The 15,270-nt window shown below is 47.4% G+C and overlaps 6 protein-coding genes and 2 non-coding genes across 8 annotated transcripts; 5 read left to right on the top strand and 3 right to left on the bottom strand.

The window, feature by feature from the left end:
• The first annotated feature begins 135 nt into the window (after window positions 1-135).
• Window positions 136-219, top strand: BJ212DRAFT_t112. The gene has a single exon. It is a non-coding gene; the product is annotated as a tRNA-Pro (tRNA).
• A 230-nt stretch (window positions 220-449) lies between these two features.
• BJ212DRAFT_1484904 (uncharacterized protein) lies at window positions 450-3,187 on the top strand (the record flags this gene model as incomplete). Its single annotated transcript, XM_041340888.1, has 4 exons — window positions 450-1,042; window positions 1,094-1,175; window positions 1,296-1,829; window positions 2,999-3,187. The coding sequence occupies 4 exons, from the start codon at window positions 450-452 to the stop codon at window positions 3,185-3,187; spliced, it is 1,398 nt and encodes a 465-aa protein (XP_041188744.1).
• Window positions 3,188-5,112: 1,925 nt separating this feature from the next.
• On the top strand, window positions 5,113-6,376 carry BJ212DRAFT_1382352 (uncharacterized protein). The gene is made up of 4 exons (XM_041336697.1): window positions 5,113-5,446; window positions 5,499-5,749; window positions 5,813-6,031; window positions 6,108-6,376. Exons 1-3 carry the CDS (start codon window positions 5,224-5,226, stop codon window positions 5,999-6,001), a joined length of 663 nt encoding a protein of 220 aa, XP_041188743.1. The 5' UTR covers window positions 5,113-5,223; the 3' UTR covers window positions 6,002-6,031; window positions 6,108-6,376.
• Window positions 6,377-6,895: 519 nt separating this feature from the next.
• Window positions 6,896-8,910, top strand: BJ212DRAFT_1448958 (uncharacterized protein; the record flags this gene model as incomplete). Its single annotated transcript, XM_041338619.1, is given in 15 exon segments — window positions 6,896-6,965; window positions 7,051-7,158; window positions 7,211-7,238; window positions 7,289-7,566; window positions 7,616-7,688; window positions 7,748-7,837; window positions 7,885-8,033; window positions 8,084-8,177; window positions 8,229-8,330; window positions 8,372-8,409; window positions 8,429-8,445; window positions 8,502-8,517; window positions 8,571-8,597; window positions 8,663-8,814; window positions 8,881-8,910. The coding sequence occupies 15 exon segments, from the start codon at window positions 6,896-6,898 to the stop codon at window positions 8,908-8,910; spliced, it is 1,272 nt and encodes a 423-aa protein (XP_041188742.1).
• Window positions 8,911-9,158: 248 nt separating this feature from the next.
• BJ212DRAFT_1590036 (X-domain of DnaJ-containing-domain-containing protein) lies at window positions 9,159-11,450 on the bottom strand (the record flags this gene model as incomplete). The annotated part of the gene is made up of 15 exons (XM_041342478.1): window positions 11,329-11,450; window positions 11,210-11,275; window positions 11,092-11,147; window positions 11,013-11,040; window positions 10,920-10,958; window positions 10,778-10,858; window positions 10,533-10,675; window positions 10,167-10,501; window positions 10,050-10,101; window positions 9,928-9,999; window positions 9,770-9,872; window positions 9,656-9,712; window positions 9,540-9,602; window positions 9,387-9,463; window positions 9,159-9,318 (listed from the first exon to the last, which is right to left on the bottom strand). The coding sequence occupies exons 1-15, from the start codon at window positions 11,359-11,361 to the stop codon at window positions 9,159-9,161; spliced, it is 1,365 nt and encodes a 454-aa protein (XP_041188741.1). The 5' UTR covers window positions 11,362-11,450.
• A 122-nt stretch (window positions 11,451-11,572) lies between these two features.
• BJ212DRAFT_641947 (uncharacterized protein) lies at window positions 11,573-13,049 on the bottom strand. Its single transcript, XM_041343727.1, has 2 exons — window positions 12,461-13,049; window positions 11,573-12,406 (listed from the first exon to the last, which is right to left on the bottom strand). The coding sequence occupies exons 1-2, from the start codon at window positions 12,635-12,637 to the stop codon at window positions 11,825-11,827; spliced, it is 759 nt and encodes a 252-aa protein (XP_041188740.1). The 5' UTR covers window positions 12,638-13,049; the 3' UTR covers window positions 11,573-11,824.
• BJ212DRAFT_t113 lies at window positions 12,928-13,009 on the top strand. The gene has a single exon. It is a non-coding gene; the product is annotated as a tRNA-Ser (tRNA).
• A 1,527-nt stretch (window positions 13,050-14,576) lies between the features above and the next one.
• Window positions 14,577-15,183, bottom strand: BJ212DRAFT_1484900 (uncharacterized protein; the record flags this gene model as incomplete). The annotated part of the gene is made up of 2 exons (XM_041340887.1): window positions 14,577-15,058; window positions 15,114-15,183. 2 exons carry the CDS (start codon window positions 15,181-15,183, stop codon window positions 14,577-14,579), a joined length of 552 nt encoding a protein of 183 aa, XP_041188739.1.
• Window positions 15,184-15,270: the final 87 nt, after the last annotated feature.

Raw genomic sequence — 15,270 nt, 5'->3', positions numbered from 1 at the left:
TGTTTCATTCGTCTATGGCGCCTAATTCTTGAAATATGGACACTATGATTCACACGTACTACCGGAGCTTCAAGCTTTCAAGGCCCGGAAAAGCAATGAGTGCTGATGATATACTAAGGCTGAGTCGACCACCATGGCCTGGTGGTCTAGTAGTATGATTCCTTGTTAGGGCGGTAGTCAATATCGAGGAGGTCCCGGGTTCAATTCCCGGCCAGGCCCAGATTTTTCTTGACGTGATCCCCAAATTATCCGATGAACTCGAGTTCCCGGACTCCACGACTGTCAGATTTTTTTGCTCTCTGAACTTCCATGTAGATCCTTAGTATACTAGTGGGATTCAAAGCTGGTCTTGAAACTTCCCTGAAAGCATTAACAAACATGCAAACTTTTTGGAACCCTGGCAGCAGGCATCAGAGTCTGAAATCAACACTTCATGCTACACATGAATGATGCCCCCAATATGCCCATCCACTGTAAGACGTTCAGCATGCCTCCAACAGCTTTCTCAAATATCTGCTGGTCTGAATATGAGCCAGCTCCAACCACCACCACCACAACCACTGCAACCTTCATGTGGCAGGGGGAGGGCTAGGGCTAGGGCTAGGGCAAGGGCAAGGGGTATCACTATTGTGACTTGTGGGAGGGGAGGAGGAGGAGGAGGAGGAGGTACCGACCATCCAGACCCCCCCCAATATCAACATGCAGCAGATCTGAATGATGGAGATGCCACTCCGACTCCTGGGGATGATACCAACTTTGCCCCTTCCAAGATCAGATGGGAAACTGTCAACCATGATCACACTACCCCCCTTGTATCCTGGCTTGCTGTGCATTCACCTGACTGTCACATACTCTTCTCCGACAACAAAAAGCAATGTGACATGACAATCAGCACTGATTGTCCTTCTGGCAGGAGTAAAGCCGAAATCCACCTTGTAATTGCCAAACATATCTTCACCAATGACCCAGTATATGGGCCCCAGTATGCTGTAGAAGAGAATAGGCCAAAGTTTGGACAAGCTGTTGCCAATTGCCTTGCATAGTATGTACTTTGTTCCCATCTTGTCTGTACATACTAATGACAAAATCTCAGTCTTAGGGGGAAGTATAAGGCTGCAATTGCTTGGTTTGGGATGACTGGTGCTGGCGTCAACCCTCTCAACCCTCAGGCTAAAGTAAATCTCTGAGGTAAGTTTTGTTTTAAATTATTTAAATTATCTTATCAAACTAGAAAAATCACAGCACAAGTAGCATCTGAATTTCTGTGGTTCGAAGACCTTGATGCATTGTGGAAGGACAACCCTGCCTTTTCTCTGAAGACCTTCTCCTCTGTTCCTGGCAAAGATCGTGCTGGTGGCCTCCACATGTTCACCCAACCTAAAACCAAACCAATTGCCTCTAGCTCTGTGGTATGCTTGCAACCAAAGGGGAAAGAGAGGGCTTTAGATTTTGATCCTGATGACCTCCTGGATGATGATGCTCCTCGCACTACCACCTCTAACATACCCAACCCTCCTGCTGACAGCGCCCCACCTGCCACCTTTACTGAGGCCTATGACCCTGCACATGACAACTATGACCCTATGTATAACAACTACAACCCTGTGCCTGAAGAGTTGGACTACACAATGGGTGGTGGAAATTGGGATGGTGGTGCTGAGGACTTGGAGATGGAGGAAGATAACTATGGGGATCAGAGCGATACTTGGCAGCGTCTAAGCAGCAAACACCCATACCAAATGTCCCCCTCACCACACCCTACCTTCAAGCCATTAAATCATGCCTCTGAGTATGATCGCTGTGAAGTGGCTTTCACTGGCAAGTCTCATGTCAGTCATGCCATGAATCGTGGCCCCCTCATGCAAAAAAGCCAGCATCTATGGCATCCTTGTCATCCAATACCCCCAGCTCATCTGCATGGACATTCTCTTCATTGTCCCATGTAGACTCACAGCCCTCATGCCAACAAACTCAGCACAAGTGCAACCTTTCAGGGCATTGTAGGGAACGAGATTCCTCTAGGCGTATATTGCCCATATTACGACTCACAACGATTGGTATAGTGTATGACTCACCATCTATGACTTTCCTGTGAAATGCACCAGAGGTGCGACACTTTCCCGCACTATGTGATGCATTCCCACGCATGCGCTTAGTGCGCTCTTCCTGCACTCAGTCACACATTGTCATGCAGCATCCCAGAGCATCCATCCATTGTCCAACCAGTTCCCTAGTGAGTCCTTTCTTGTTTATTCTCATTATCAGACCATATTTAGTATTTGTATGACATTATTTCATCATGGACCCTTACTTGCATACTTAGAGCACTCCCTATTTGCTTTCGAGCCCTGGGAGCGCACCTAGGCACAGCTTACCTGTGGCCTAGGAAGTTTTAATACACCAACCACCACCAGAGAGATACACCTACCACCATAATGTCTAGTAGCATCTAGCAGTCAGAATTATCATGAGTTAGCATCCATCATTAGTCATCACCCTAGCCATCAGCAACAGTCTACTATCATCAGTCTCCTCTCAGCAGTCCCAGCACACACCCTCACACCATCTTTCAGTCTTTACACGTCCACACACCACACGTGCTCTATTCCCATGCTTCGCACTCCTACACACTCTATATTCCTGTGCACGCGCTTCACCAGAGTTGATCTGGCATCACCCAGTGGATCTTGCTTTCCTTGCTTCCCCTAAGGGTCGAACATATTGCCTGGCGCACTTTGACCAACACCTAGAGAGTCAGTAGCCTTCCTCTCACCCCAGAGGTAGAGGTTCTCTTTCTTTCTTTTGCTCTGCAAGCCTAGCAGAGCTGTTGAACCTTCAGCATGTTCAATTGGGAACATCAGATGTACTTGACCAGGTGGGGTCTCTTACTAATGATATGAGTTACATCTACTCTGCAAAGGCAGCTTCCTCCAAGTATAAAATCACCAAGGTCAATGCTCTCTGCCAAGAGCATGAGCTCCAATTCCAATGAGACCAGGGTGCAATAGAGCGTGATGAAGCTGCTTCAGTGCATGTGTGGTCACAGGAGGCAAAGGCACTTGAGCTTCATCTTCTCAAAGCACAGGCCAAAGTTCAGTCTGAGAAGGCGGCTGCCCTTCACCTTGAAATCGAGTTGATCAACCTGAAAGAAGTGTCTTCATCAAAGGGGGGTTCCTCATCCACTTAATTCATAATACATTTGTCTTTCATTCGTGTCACATTGATATGCGCATTCCTAATCTCATTGTTGTATGTCCAGTATGCTTTACATGTTGTGTGTCCCTACTGTTACCTGTTGCACCTTGTCTGCTCCTGCTCTGCCTGCCTCCACCTCTCAAGTGTGACAAGCAAGTGGTCCATCAACTGACTGCGAGACGCCTGTCCAGGAGTTCCTGCATATGTCATATCGCTGGCTCCATCCTTGCCAACATCCTCCTCCTCCTGCTCCTCTACAGACCCATCCTGCCTCCTGGCCCAATCTGTAGTGTCAATGCAATGCTGTTCCTCAAACCAGATGACCATATTGTGGAGGATCAAGCAGCACATAATCCAGTATGAAGTGTACTCGAGGTGCTTCTCAGTCTGTATCAGATGTTGAAGCTCATGGAGGGACTGAAAATGGCCTTTGAGCACCGCAAAGGCATGCTCGATACGAACATGGACCTAAGTCCAAAAATTAGTAAGTACACACAATGAAAAAAATAGTACACATACTGTAGACAGATTAAAGTTGAATTTTTTTTGCTCCCACTTCAGTGCACCATTGTGTGGCTTCTTGAATGGCACAATGCACCAGGTCTCCAAAGGGTAAGTGCTATTGGCCCAGATCCAGTGCTTGTCTCCAAGGAGCATCTCATGCTCTTGAAAAATGCGTGTCGAGTGGAAAGCATATGCATCATGTGTGCTACTACATGTGGCTGATTGAATAATCCACAATAAGGAGGTTATGAGGCATTACCACTACCTATAAGAGGTCTATCAGTTGAAATTTGAGAAGAAAAACAACACACCTAGCAATTGAGGGAGAAATCAGACTTGCAGTTGTAAAACGTGTCTCCAAAGAGCCCCAGCTTATAGCAGAGGTTAACCATAGAGCCATCCATAGCAAAGATACCATTATGCCATTGTGGGCAGATCTTCAAGACATAGTCTCAGGCACGAGCAGCATCATTCAAAGTGAGACTTGGGAAGAAGATGAATTCATCATGATGCTCAAGTAGAGCGATCATGACACGATTGGTGCAGTTAGTGACTGATCCAACACTAACACCCACCCATTGGCAGATGTATTTGTTAGCTATCATGTTGCCATAGTGACCTGCACAATTTAGAAAGATTGCAAGCTGTAGGGTGATGGGAAGCTGATGGTTGTTCAAGCGGTTTTGGAAAATGGGACTATCGCTGATATAGTCGAGGATGTCATCAAAAACGTCAGGGTATACATGCAATTTCTGGTGAAAGAGATCTGGGTGATGGGCAGCAAAATGAGGTAAGAGCTGAATCTGCGGTGCACGCATGGGGGGCTCATCAGGGTGATGGAGGACTCATGCTCTCTCTATTTCATCACGAAGCACCACAATATCTCCCAAAAGGCGCAGAAAGTGTAGATCAATATTGGAGGAGTCAGTACTTGAGTTAGTTGAACCATCAGACATATCTGATAGAGGAGATATTGGGGATATAATCATAGGACTTAAGATTGAGCTATTGGAGCTGGATGATTCAGAATCTTCTGTATTACATCTAGCATGCTCTATACGAGCCAATGCAACTTGCAGCGAAGCAGCAGTCTAGCTGGTGTAAGAGGTCTTGATGCACGGATGTTCGAGGCATTGCGTCTAACCCTAACCCCTAATCGTCGACTTGTATGCGTGGCTAAGGTAATCGAGCGGAGTTTAAATTCACACTTTGAAAAGTTTCGCAATTCTTTCAAACACTTTTCAACGCGCTTTCAGCGTGTTTCTTGAATATTCAAAATTTACTTTGAATCCCACTACTAGAGTACGGAATAGGCCAAGAATATTTGTCAATTTCTTCCAATATCACGCGACGCGGTACTTAAACTTGACCGGTCAACCTATGACAGTTACAGTTGTGAACGCTTCAGGCACCCGCAGCCTGGGGATGTGCAGTTCCGTTCAGGATAATACTGTGCTCGGGGTCCACCGTGACCCACTTTGGTAATGGGCTTCTGGCTATTTCCACTAGTACCGTGCTGTCAAAATGATACTGCAGAGCAAGGAAGAACCGCAGCTACATACTACCGCTATGCTCATTCAAGACGATAAGGAACCCTCATCCCATATTCCAGAATATGACTCTCCGCCGTACAGTAATTCCGTGTCAGGTTCTGCTGCAGTGTCGGCTGTCACGATAGACTCGGAGTTCACCAATGCGCTCACAGTGAAGACCATTCGGCTGGAAAAGCACCATGAGTTGATATCCGGTGAGTCTTGTGTATTCTGCACATGCGGTTGTCTTAAGTTCGGCCCATGCAGGAAAGTACATCATTGACCCTGACGAGTCAGGAGACCAGACATCCGCTCTACAAGGCTTTGCAGCCAGGCACAGTGACCTAGTAGTAGGCCTAAGGAAAGCAACCGACATTCTCTCTGCAGCGCCGCATGCCGTTTTTCGCAATCGGTTCGGGTCCATTTTTCTGACTCTAGCCACCAAAGGATCGTCAGAACGATGTCATCGGGTAATAATCGACGTTTCGACCCGCCATGGGGATATTGCCGTTAACTTGGTGAGTAAGAATTCTAAACTTCATCTCCATAACGTTGGGTCTTATGCACGTTTCTGAAAACAGAGTTCCGTACATCCTGGTAAACGCATCACGGTGAAAGTGACTTCCAGAAGAGGTGAGTTGAAACGGATGGTGCTCAGGTTGACAGTAGTAGTAGTAGTTTGCGCGCATGGAAGATCCGATGACCTGAGGGCCGTGTTCTTCGGATTCCACATGGGAAACCATGGAAAATCTCATTTCTATTACACCTAAATCTGTCTTGTCCATGTCACACATCAAAAGGTGACATCGATACTCAGCTCCTCTTCTGCGTCATACTTAATTGTAATTTGTACTGACGCATTTCTGCATCCACCAGGCAAGATGGTAGTACTGCTTCCCCCGACATTTTGTGGGGACGTGCAGATACACAGTAGCAAAACGGGTGGTTATGACATTCTTCCAGGACTGTCTAGCAGCATCCGCAGCATGAACGGGAAGAGGACAAAAACGTTGTTACTCATCGGCGACAATACTCCGACAGCTGAAGGGAGTAAATCCACGGATCATTGTCATCTCTCCTCACGTCACGGAAGGATTGTCCTAGGCTTGAGCGGGCAAGACAGCATGCCAACACTACAACGAGATAGTAACATATGGAGAAAAATAGGTTCCTTTTTCCGCGGTGGTGAAAGTACGGGAAGTTCTTTGCAGGATCTCGCACGACTTCATTGACCTCACGATCAGGTTCTTGAGATTGTGTAGATACACACGAAGTAGCGCCTGATTCAATCTTCTATCACAGATGAACGTGAGCAATCGTACGCGTAGACTTACCTAACTCCGATGGTACCGGAGTACGGATCACACTCTATTCCGCGTTCGATATGCACCAGGAGTCAAGCGCCGAATAGTTGATAAACTCAGACATGTTACCAGGGACCCCATTTAGTGATCCCCCACTCTTCGCCACCACTTTATCACTGTCTCTCTGATGTCCTTAGACGCCTCTGATGCCAATCACCATAGCGGGTGCCTTTCTCTAAGACGCTTGTTCAAGTTGAAAACTCAACGCGTACCTAAGAGTTTCACAAAACAAGTGAACTCATCCCATATATGTGATCAGACGCGAAAGGCGCCTGATTCAGAAAAGGATACTGATATCGTATGTTTTATCCTTGCATCATTTTGCGCGTAACTTATCCATTGCCCCCTACAGACAGACCTGACCTCTCGCGTGTTTTACGATACTTGTTGTGACTTTGGAAGCAGCAAATTCAGTACTGCAACATACCAGTGGGAGGCCCCTCCCGTTTATTCAGACCCGCCTTCTCCTAATGATTCTATACGTGGAGAAATAAGGCACACGATCGAAACTATGATCGACACACTCGATTCCTCCTTACGAGTACTCAGTCTCCAGATTCATAGTAAGCTCCTCAGCTCTGGCCTCGTTTATATCTCTAACTGTGGGATACGCAGGCCACCCAGAATTGATGTTTGAAGAAATGTCTGCAGCACGTGTATCCCTCGTGCATCTTACTGATAAAACCTTCATAGATTTGCTCACAAACTTCTATCTGATTACATGGAAAGCCACGGGTTTTCTGTGACGAGGCATTATCTCGGCCTCGAGACTGCTTGGAAGGCTGAATATACCCACGGACAGGGAGGCAGAACCCTTGGGATTAACTCGGAGATGGATGCGTTACCTGAGATTGGGCATGCATGTGGCCACAACCTCATTGCAATTAGTGGGGTAGGTGTGGCATTAGCCATAAAATCCGCATTGGAAACCCACAACGTTCCTGGCACTGTCGTTCTTCTAGGAACCCCAGGTAACGAGTTTGAATTCGGCCCGACACGAGGCATTAATCTCTTCTTCAGCTGAAGAAGGCGGTGGAGGAAAGATTATCCTGCTTGAGCGGGGAGCCTACAAAGGGATGAATGCATGTTTAATGTCCGTGTGTCCCGCTGAATGCATTCGGAACATTGCTGATACATGCGTGGCTAATACAGGTGTCATCCTTCCCCTGGACCCGAGTTGTCTTCGTTTGTGGTATCTTCGCTGGCAATGCAATCTATAGATGCCGAATTCTTTGGGCAATCGTGGGTCCTGTGGTTCGTATATGGTTTCATAAGTTAATCCGAAACAGCGCTCATGCTGGAGATGCTCCATGGGAAGGTGCCAACGCACTCGATGCTGCGTTCCTAGCATACTCCAGCGTCTCCGTGTTACGACAGCAGATCAAACCTGACCACAGAGTAAACGGCGTCATAAATGGCAGCAAGAGAGCTGCGAATGGTACAGTCTAGCAACTACCATACATGAATAACCCAATGAACCTTTCACAGTAATCCCTGACTACGCCAAAATGAGGTGGTATGTCCGAGCGCCGACACGAGATGAGTTAACGCGACTGACAGAAAGAGTGTCCGCCTGTTTTGAGTCAGCCTCTATGACATTTGTACGGTCAACAGCATCTTACAATGTCCACAGGGGTGCCGCGTTGGCAACTTCCTGTCGTCTCAAGATCACAAAGAACACGCCCTATTACGATTTACGGCAGAATAGCATCCTTGGTAAGTCGTCTTCTCAGATGTTTTTGATGAATCTACATAATTAACACTGGTATGTAGCAGCTGCCTTCTCTCACGCGATATCTCAAGAATCTGGGAGTGTCGGGCAATATCCCTCAGGGGCATCCACAGATTTTGTATGTGTGAATATTAAATCTTCCCTATACATACACATTGAGCAATCCCAATCTAGGGTAATGTTTCATACGGCAAGTGCATCCCTCTAAAGTCACATGGCAAATTTGTGCTCATTGTATTATAGTCTTGCCCTCGCTACATCCAGCTTTTGGTATGTTGTGCGGCGCGACTATCTCTGCACTTATCTGATCGTCCTCGGTGCGTTCACTAAATTAGCCATCCCTACGCGGCCCAATGGGGGAAACCACTCGCCAGCTTTCGCTGATTCTGCGCGAACCGCGGAAGCCCACAAAGCATGTATGATTACCACCAAGGCTTTGGCGTGTACCGGTTTCCGTGTGTTGGAAGACAAAGTTTTTTTCATGCAGGTATGTGTATTGCCTTTTGGTTGATCTGAATCGTCGTGCCGTCGTGTTCAAATGTTAATATGACAGGTACGAGAGGCCTTCGAGGCTAGCATGTGATGCAATCCATAACGGAGAGCTTATAAGAGTGTGTATGTTTAGCATGAGATTCAGAGAGATAGGTAACTATTGTACCATGTATGCACTTATATGTAGAGCATCACAGACAGATTCATCGTAGGTCCCATTCGATAGTCGTTTGAAAGAATAGTCATAAAAATCAAAAGCAGTCCTAAGATCCGATCGCATATGTAACCACGACGCGTGCGTGAGCCTTTGCTCAGTTCACCCTGGCTGTCTCAGCACTACTAGTTAGATGTACGTGTCCTTGAGTCTTCTTCAACATGTTCTTTCATTGGATGCTCGCCTCCGTTCGACGACATCTCAGGCGTTATGTTACCTTCTCTTCGGGCTTTTCCACGTAAGTGGTAATGCTTTGATTTGCCCTCTGCTGCTTCTGCGACCATTCTAAAATGTAAAATAGAAAGTTGACATGAGTATCAGTCAGCGCGGATCGACTTGGGAGCCGAACGCACCGCTCAAGTTCGCGTCGGACCTCGTCACTCTCATCGGGAACCGTGCTTTTGAATATATGACCCATAATCATCAATCCCTGACAAGGTAAGATTAACGTCATGTCAACGCTTTAGATGCTGATACGATCTCCGAATGGCACAAAAATGACACACCTTCGCGCGGTGGAACAGAACCTGATCAGATGCCTCCTTATCTTTCAGCACGTTATCCACAACCTGAATAGGAATGGTTCAACTGCTGCATACCCGTAAGTAACTCATGAGCGCACCTCCCGAAGAACCTGAACAACTTCGAAACGTGTACCTCGCCAAGACGCTAGCATGATCTAGTGCGTGTCAATTTATCTCATGAAAATATTGACTAAGTTGCGAGGCACACGGACCTTGCCCGTAACATCCTCTTCTAGCGCACGCAGCACGTCCTCATCGAGCTCCCCCTTCTTCTGCAAGCGGTCCATCTCAGACATGAGAGACTGCACGCTAAATCTGTTTCACATATATCGTGAATGTGTAAAAAGGTAAAAATAGGTGAAAAACGAACGCGCTGCCAATGACACCCCATGCGTCTTTTGCCACTGAACCCTTCTCCTTCATTCGCGACCAGAAACCCGCACTGCGCCACATAATGAAGGTGATAAGGGAACCAACAGGAGTGCTACTCACATCCCTAGGAATTTCTTCGACTTCATAAACGAAGTAGCCTTCATCATGTATACTGTTCCAATTGCATGTAGCAGCTGTCGATCCCCCACTTAGTTAATTCAAAACGCTGATGCACACCAGCTACCCATACCTCAACCCCAAAGCTCTCCAGCTTTAAATCGTCTGCTTCAAGCTTGATCCGTGATTCGAACGCCTTTGTCTCAGGGTCTTCCTTGTCGCCAGGTGCTTTTGCATCCACGAAGGGTCGTAATCGCTCGATTAGCTTCGCAGTGAGCGTCTTTACTCGTTCATCCATCGAACGTTTGCGTTCATCTTCAAGCTCCTGAAGCTTCTTTTTCTGCTCTGGCGTGAGTCTGTTGCGCTTCTTATCCTTCTCTTTGCCTTCTTTGCCGCCAGTGGAAGGGGTTGGGGATCCTAAAACAGATTGGCGCTTCGAAGCCATATCAGTGGGACTGGGTGTTGATGGTCCATGTGTCGATGGACCTAGGAGCGGAAACGTGCGGTTCGTGCGAGACTGCTCCTTGTGGCGGAACGATACCCTCTTTCTCGAGCTCGGCACGTTCCTCATCGGTCATTACTGTCTGTGCCACGGACGTCATCTCCTTCATTAAAGATATCTCCCCGATCTACGTGTGTCACCAGGATTAGTCGATAATGCAGTTAAGTCGTGACGGATGGAGTCGAGACATTAAGAATAGGGTCTCAAGTGTAAGCAGGAAGAGACGCACATAATCTCTGAATCGCTCTCCACCAAACACGTTTGCGAAGAAACCCGCTGCATCGTCTAGCTCTGTACTCTCCTTGTCCACCTAAACCACGCAAACCAAAATTTAAATGTCGACCTTTGTATACTTTGAAAGGTCGACGAACCATGGTCTTCCCATTCTTGTCATAGACTGCTCTCAAATTCTAATCGTGTCTCGGTTTGGATTCAAATCATCAGAGTTTAAGAAAGAGGCGTACAGCATCCGATAGCACCTGATACGCTTTACTATGTCTCATCAGTCGCCGTCAATTCATAGACAACTAATCGTAGATTTACCTTATATCCTTGAATTTCTCTTCTGCATCCAGAGATGGGTTTTTGTCTGGGTGATACTACAGCAGACGTGTGAGCTGAAACGTCTTGCTGAAGTGAGACCAGAGAGACGCATACACACTTTCATTGCTTGCTTCCTGTATGCCTTCTTGAGGTCTGTATCGCTGACATCCACAGGGACATCCAGCTATGTCGCTGGTGGTTAGTGCATGGTGAAAGGGACGGGGAGTTGCTGCGCACCAAGTCATAGTACTCTGTCTCGACTGGTGCCATTGATTAGAATTATCTGTGCGTCTGTCGCCTCTATAGTACAGGTGTAGATGGTTTGTCTATGAGATGGAAGGGAAGGGCAAGAGATGCAGAAGAAAAGTCCTAAAGCAAGGGAGATGAACGTCAACAACCTGATGTCACTGCTGAGTCCTCACTCCAAAAGACAGTGGCACAGCCACAAAACCTGTAAACGATGGAAGCAGCGGACTTGACCGAAAAATATTAATAGTTCTTGTCAAGTTCTGGGTAAAATTGCGATCTCGTATTTGCACAGACATGATGTATAGCGAATAAAAATCCAGTGCTACAATGAGGTGGAATAAAATAGTGAATGTTGGAATAATGTGGCACGGGGTAAAGAAAGTGCGAGTTAATGATATGAAATAGGTAGCTGGCCAGACTTTCGCGCAGCGAAGTAGTATGTAGTGTCTGTGTTGAGACGGATCAATAATTATGAGTGCTTGACTCAATTTTCATTGTCCAATGCAAGCACGCTGGTGGAAAATCGCACTGATTTTCTTGGAGTTGTCGGGCGGGTTCCTTCACTTCCACTCCCTGATGACGCTATTGATATGACTCGGGTCGGCGAGGACGCAGATCGGTATCCGAGTATCAGCTTTGACATACGCTGTTTTATGGACCGCACGGAACGCGGACTATCAGGTGTTATTGGACCTCCCGAGTTGATTGTAGATGTGGAGGGAGATGGGCGGATTAATGCAGTTGAGCTCAAAGGGGGACAATTTAAGGTAGCACTATTGCTTGTTTTCTTGAGGGAAGAGCGGGAAGGGGGTGGTGGGAGGCTGTGTGTGGGACGATGCAATGCGGATGAGTCGCGGGGGTAGTGTATATGAGAGGGTGATGATGGTGCAGAATGACGGTGGTGACACGGATTTCGCAGATGGGGTGTGCAGGATACATGAAGGCCCATCGCAATTTGTTCAATGGTAGGACGGGAAGCTGCGGAGTCTCTGTATCTCGCGTGCATTCGTGGATGGACATGAGAGTTTCGTTCTTCGGGCGTAGAATACATGCCAATACCACCACGCTGCACAGTAGAATAATGAGAATCTGCTGGAGCAAATAAGGATGCTCCGCTCACTAAGTTGTCTGCATGTCGCTTTCTCGGTGAAGTCAGAAGGGTATGACTGATGGACTTGCGCATTGAGATGAAGAAGCGTGAAGCAGTTCCACCAAGTCCTGCAGGACTCTGCTGGCGTGATTGAGGTTTGTTATTCGTAGACACTTGTACTTGTGAAGAGGACGCTAGGGCGTTCATCGTTCTAGATCGAATTGGTATGAGACTCAGAAAGGTGCTTGAAGATCTACGCGTGGTGACTCGTGTGCGCGGTGCGCAGCAAGTGATGTAATAAATATCGTGGTATGCGTTGTTTCCGCCTAGAGTCCGACGTTAATGGCGTGAATCATGCATGCACTGTTCCTTCTAAGTGCAGGAACAAGACTCTTCCTCGGTATAAGTATGGTCGTCGGTCGGCAATCCTAACGTCACCGAACACGTTTGTACCCGACCCACTAAATATTATAAATCTTCGAGCTCCGACTCAATAAGGCGCTATAGCCAAGTGGTTACGGCGACAGATTAGAAATCTGTTCCTCTTTGAGGGCGCAGGTTCGAGTCCTGCTGGCGTCGACGTCTTCTTTTTCGAACGAGTCTGTACAGCAAGCGCTAACTGAGCCTGTACACCAGTATCCAGGGGCCCCTTTCTCCTTTGGATTGCCGGTTATGTAAGCCACACCCACTCCCTTCCACACTCTGCCCTTTTTCAACACTTTTATCAATTCTGCTAATGATCTTTCCTTGAAGTCTAGCCCATCAAAGTGGAGTTCTCAACAGAACAAGCGGAAGAGAGTGTATTCTAAGTCCATTTTTCATGATAATCATCATCGCACATGTACGAAAATCAAGTATGGTATGATTGCATCTACCATAATGAAACCCAGAAACGAGTCCAGGGAAACAAGTCGGAGAAGGCCGTTATGTCGAGAAAGAAACACAGATAAATGAAGAGTACACGCTTGAGATACAGAATTCCATGAAACTGAAGGAGTCCAATGTCTGTCGTGTGCCAATAAAGGAGAGAAAATTCGAAGATGGCGATGTAGATAAAGATGATCAATGAGTCCCATGTCTGTCTCGTACCGGTCAAGGAAAATATAAATCGAAGATGATGTAGAGAACGAAACGAAAGGAATGAAACATGAGTCTGATGAAATCGAATGAGCCGTACCAGTCAAGGGGAATATAAATCGAAAATATAGTGAAGAAGGATGAAAAATGACTTGTTCTGATATATGTATGTGGCCGTGGCGATAGCTGTAGAATGTCGTCTAGTAGTGAAAAATGCTGAGTGACGCGTCGTCGAGATTCGGTCGTAGAGGACCTCTAGCGTCAAAGACTCACGGCATGGTGTAGTATGTGTAGACCGCAAACGATCTTCGACTTCTTGGGCGATGAAGCTCCGGGTCGCAGGGGACAGAAGGAGGTCGTCGTCAGGATTGGTCCTAGGAGACCTGACGTCGGAGATATGTTGTGCTGTGTGAGTGCGGAGGCGGCCTAGAAACACTTTGGTCGTGGGGCTCCAGATCGTAGGGGACAGTGCAAAAAGGCCATCATGTCATGCGCCGCGTTATCGATTAGTTGTAGGCCATTGGTAGCGGAAAGAGGATGCTTAAAATGCCCGATGGCGCAATTCATAACCAGGAGGAAGGGCTTTAGTTCGAAGGTGAAGAACGGGCGATCAGAGAGAAAGAGAGCCTCCATACATCGGGCCAATGCGTCCATGGAATAGTCGTGTTTCGGCAGAGGACGGTAAACAATAGTATATGTAGTGTCGCGGCTAATAACTAGAACAAGTGATCGAATCTTGAGTCAAGAATGAGAGTTGTCATTTTTGCAATTGGCATATCGAGGATGGGTTCTAGAGCAGTGGAGTGGGGGACCCCTAGGCGAGGGGGGTAGTAGCAGCCGCAGCATTGTAGCTTAGTCAGCCACTCAGTGTCCTTCAGGCTTTGTCGTAGCGTAGTGCTCTTCATCATTTTGCCTTGCTCGCGACACGCAGGCACACAGTCGTGGATACACCGCTCCAGCAGGTACCTTCCGAGGCTAGGGCTCAGGATGATCGTCCTAAACATTCAAAACATCAGGTAATTCAGGCTACGCTGCTTCTTACCTCGTGGACAGTGTTTCATCCGAGTCGTCATGAAGTACAGGAGTGGTGCTGGAATAGATAAACAGACATCTGTAATGGAGGTCCGGCGAAGTGAGAGTGGTGCTGGAATCGATAAACAGGCTTTTGCAATAGAGGTCCGGCGAAGTGAGATGAAGTCGGAGATGGCTGCAAATGATACAGTTCGACAGGCTTATGCGTAGCGGAGGCGATGTTGTCATTAGGCGTGCAAGTAGAATTTGGGGCGGATACTGTTTCCGTCGATTCGATTGAACGCGATGGAGGCGGAGACGAAAATGGCTGCAAATGAAATGGTTCGACAGACTGAGGCGCAACAGAGCTGGTGGTGTCACTAACGAATGGAGGATTAGAGTCGGCGTTGTCGTCCTTCAGAGCGGCAGGCAGCATATGCTTGGTCTCGTTGGTGAGGGTCCTCTGTGCAGATTTGTTGGCGGAGAGAATCAGCGTAATTGCCAACAAGCAGACAGAGTATACAACGGAAGCCTTCCCTGCTGTGGACGAGACCTGAGCGGTATTGTTGACAACAGCCTGTTAGAAGCAAGAGACTCGGGCCGTAAGCTGAAGCCAGTGACGGCGACGCGGGAGACTTGTTGTCATAACGGTAATAGAGTGTCATGATGGCAAATAATGATTGAGAAGGATGCATCGATGAAGATCCTAAGAATATGCTGGCAAGAGCTTAGACGAGTGCGCACACGCCGAA

Source organism: Suillus subaureus, assembly GCF_016647635.1.
Source record: "Suillus subaureus strain MN1 chromosome Unknown BJ212scaffold_37, whole genome shotgun sequence".
Lineage (NCBI taxonomy): Eukaryota > Fungi > Basidiomycota > Agaricomycetes > Boletales > Suillaceae > Suillus > Suillus subaureus.
This window is presented reverse-complemented; position numbering and strand designations above follow the sequence as displayed.

Coding starts and splice junctions, on each gene's coding strand:
- BJ212DRAFT_1382352 (XM_041336697.1), top strand. CDS start 5,224: ATGATACTGCAGAGCAAGGAAGAACCGCAGCTACATACTACCGCTATG. Junction 5,447..5,498: donor GCACCATGAGTTGATATCCG/GTGAGTCTTGTG, acceptor CGGCCCATGCAG/GAAAGTACATCATTGACCCT. Junction 5,750..5,812: donor GGGATATTGCCGTTAACTTG/GTGAGTAAGAAT, acceptor TTCTGAAAACAG/AGTTCCGTACATCCTGGTAA.
- BJ212DRAFT_641947 (XM_041343727.1), bottom strand. CDS start 12,637: ATGAACGCCCTAGCGTCCTCTTCACAAGTACAAGTGTCTACGAATAAC. Junction 12,407..12,460: donor AGCGACATGCAGACAACTTA/GTGAGCGGAGCA, acceptor TCTACTGTGCAG/CGTGGTGGTATTGGCATGTA.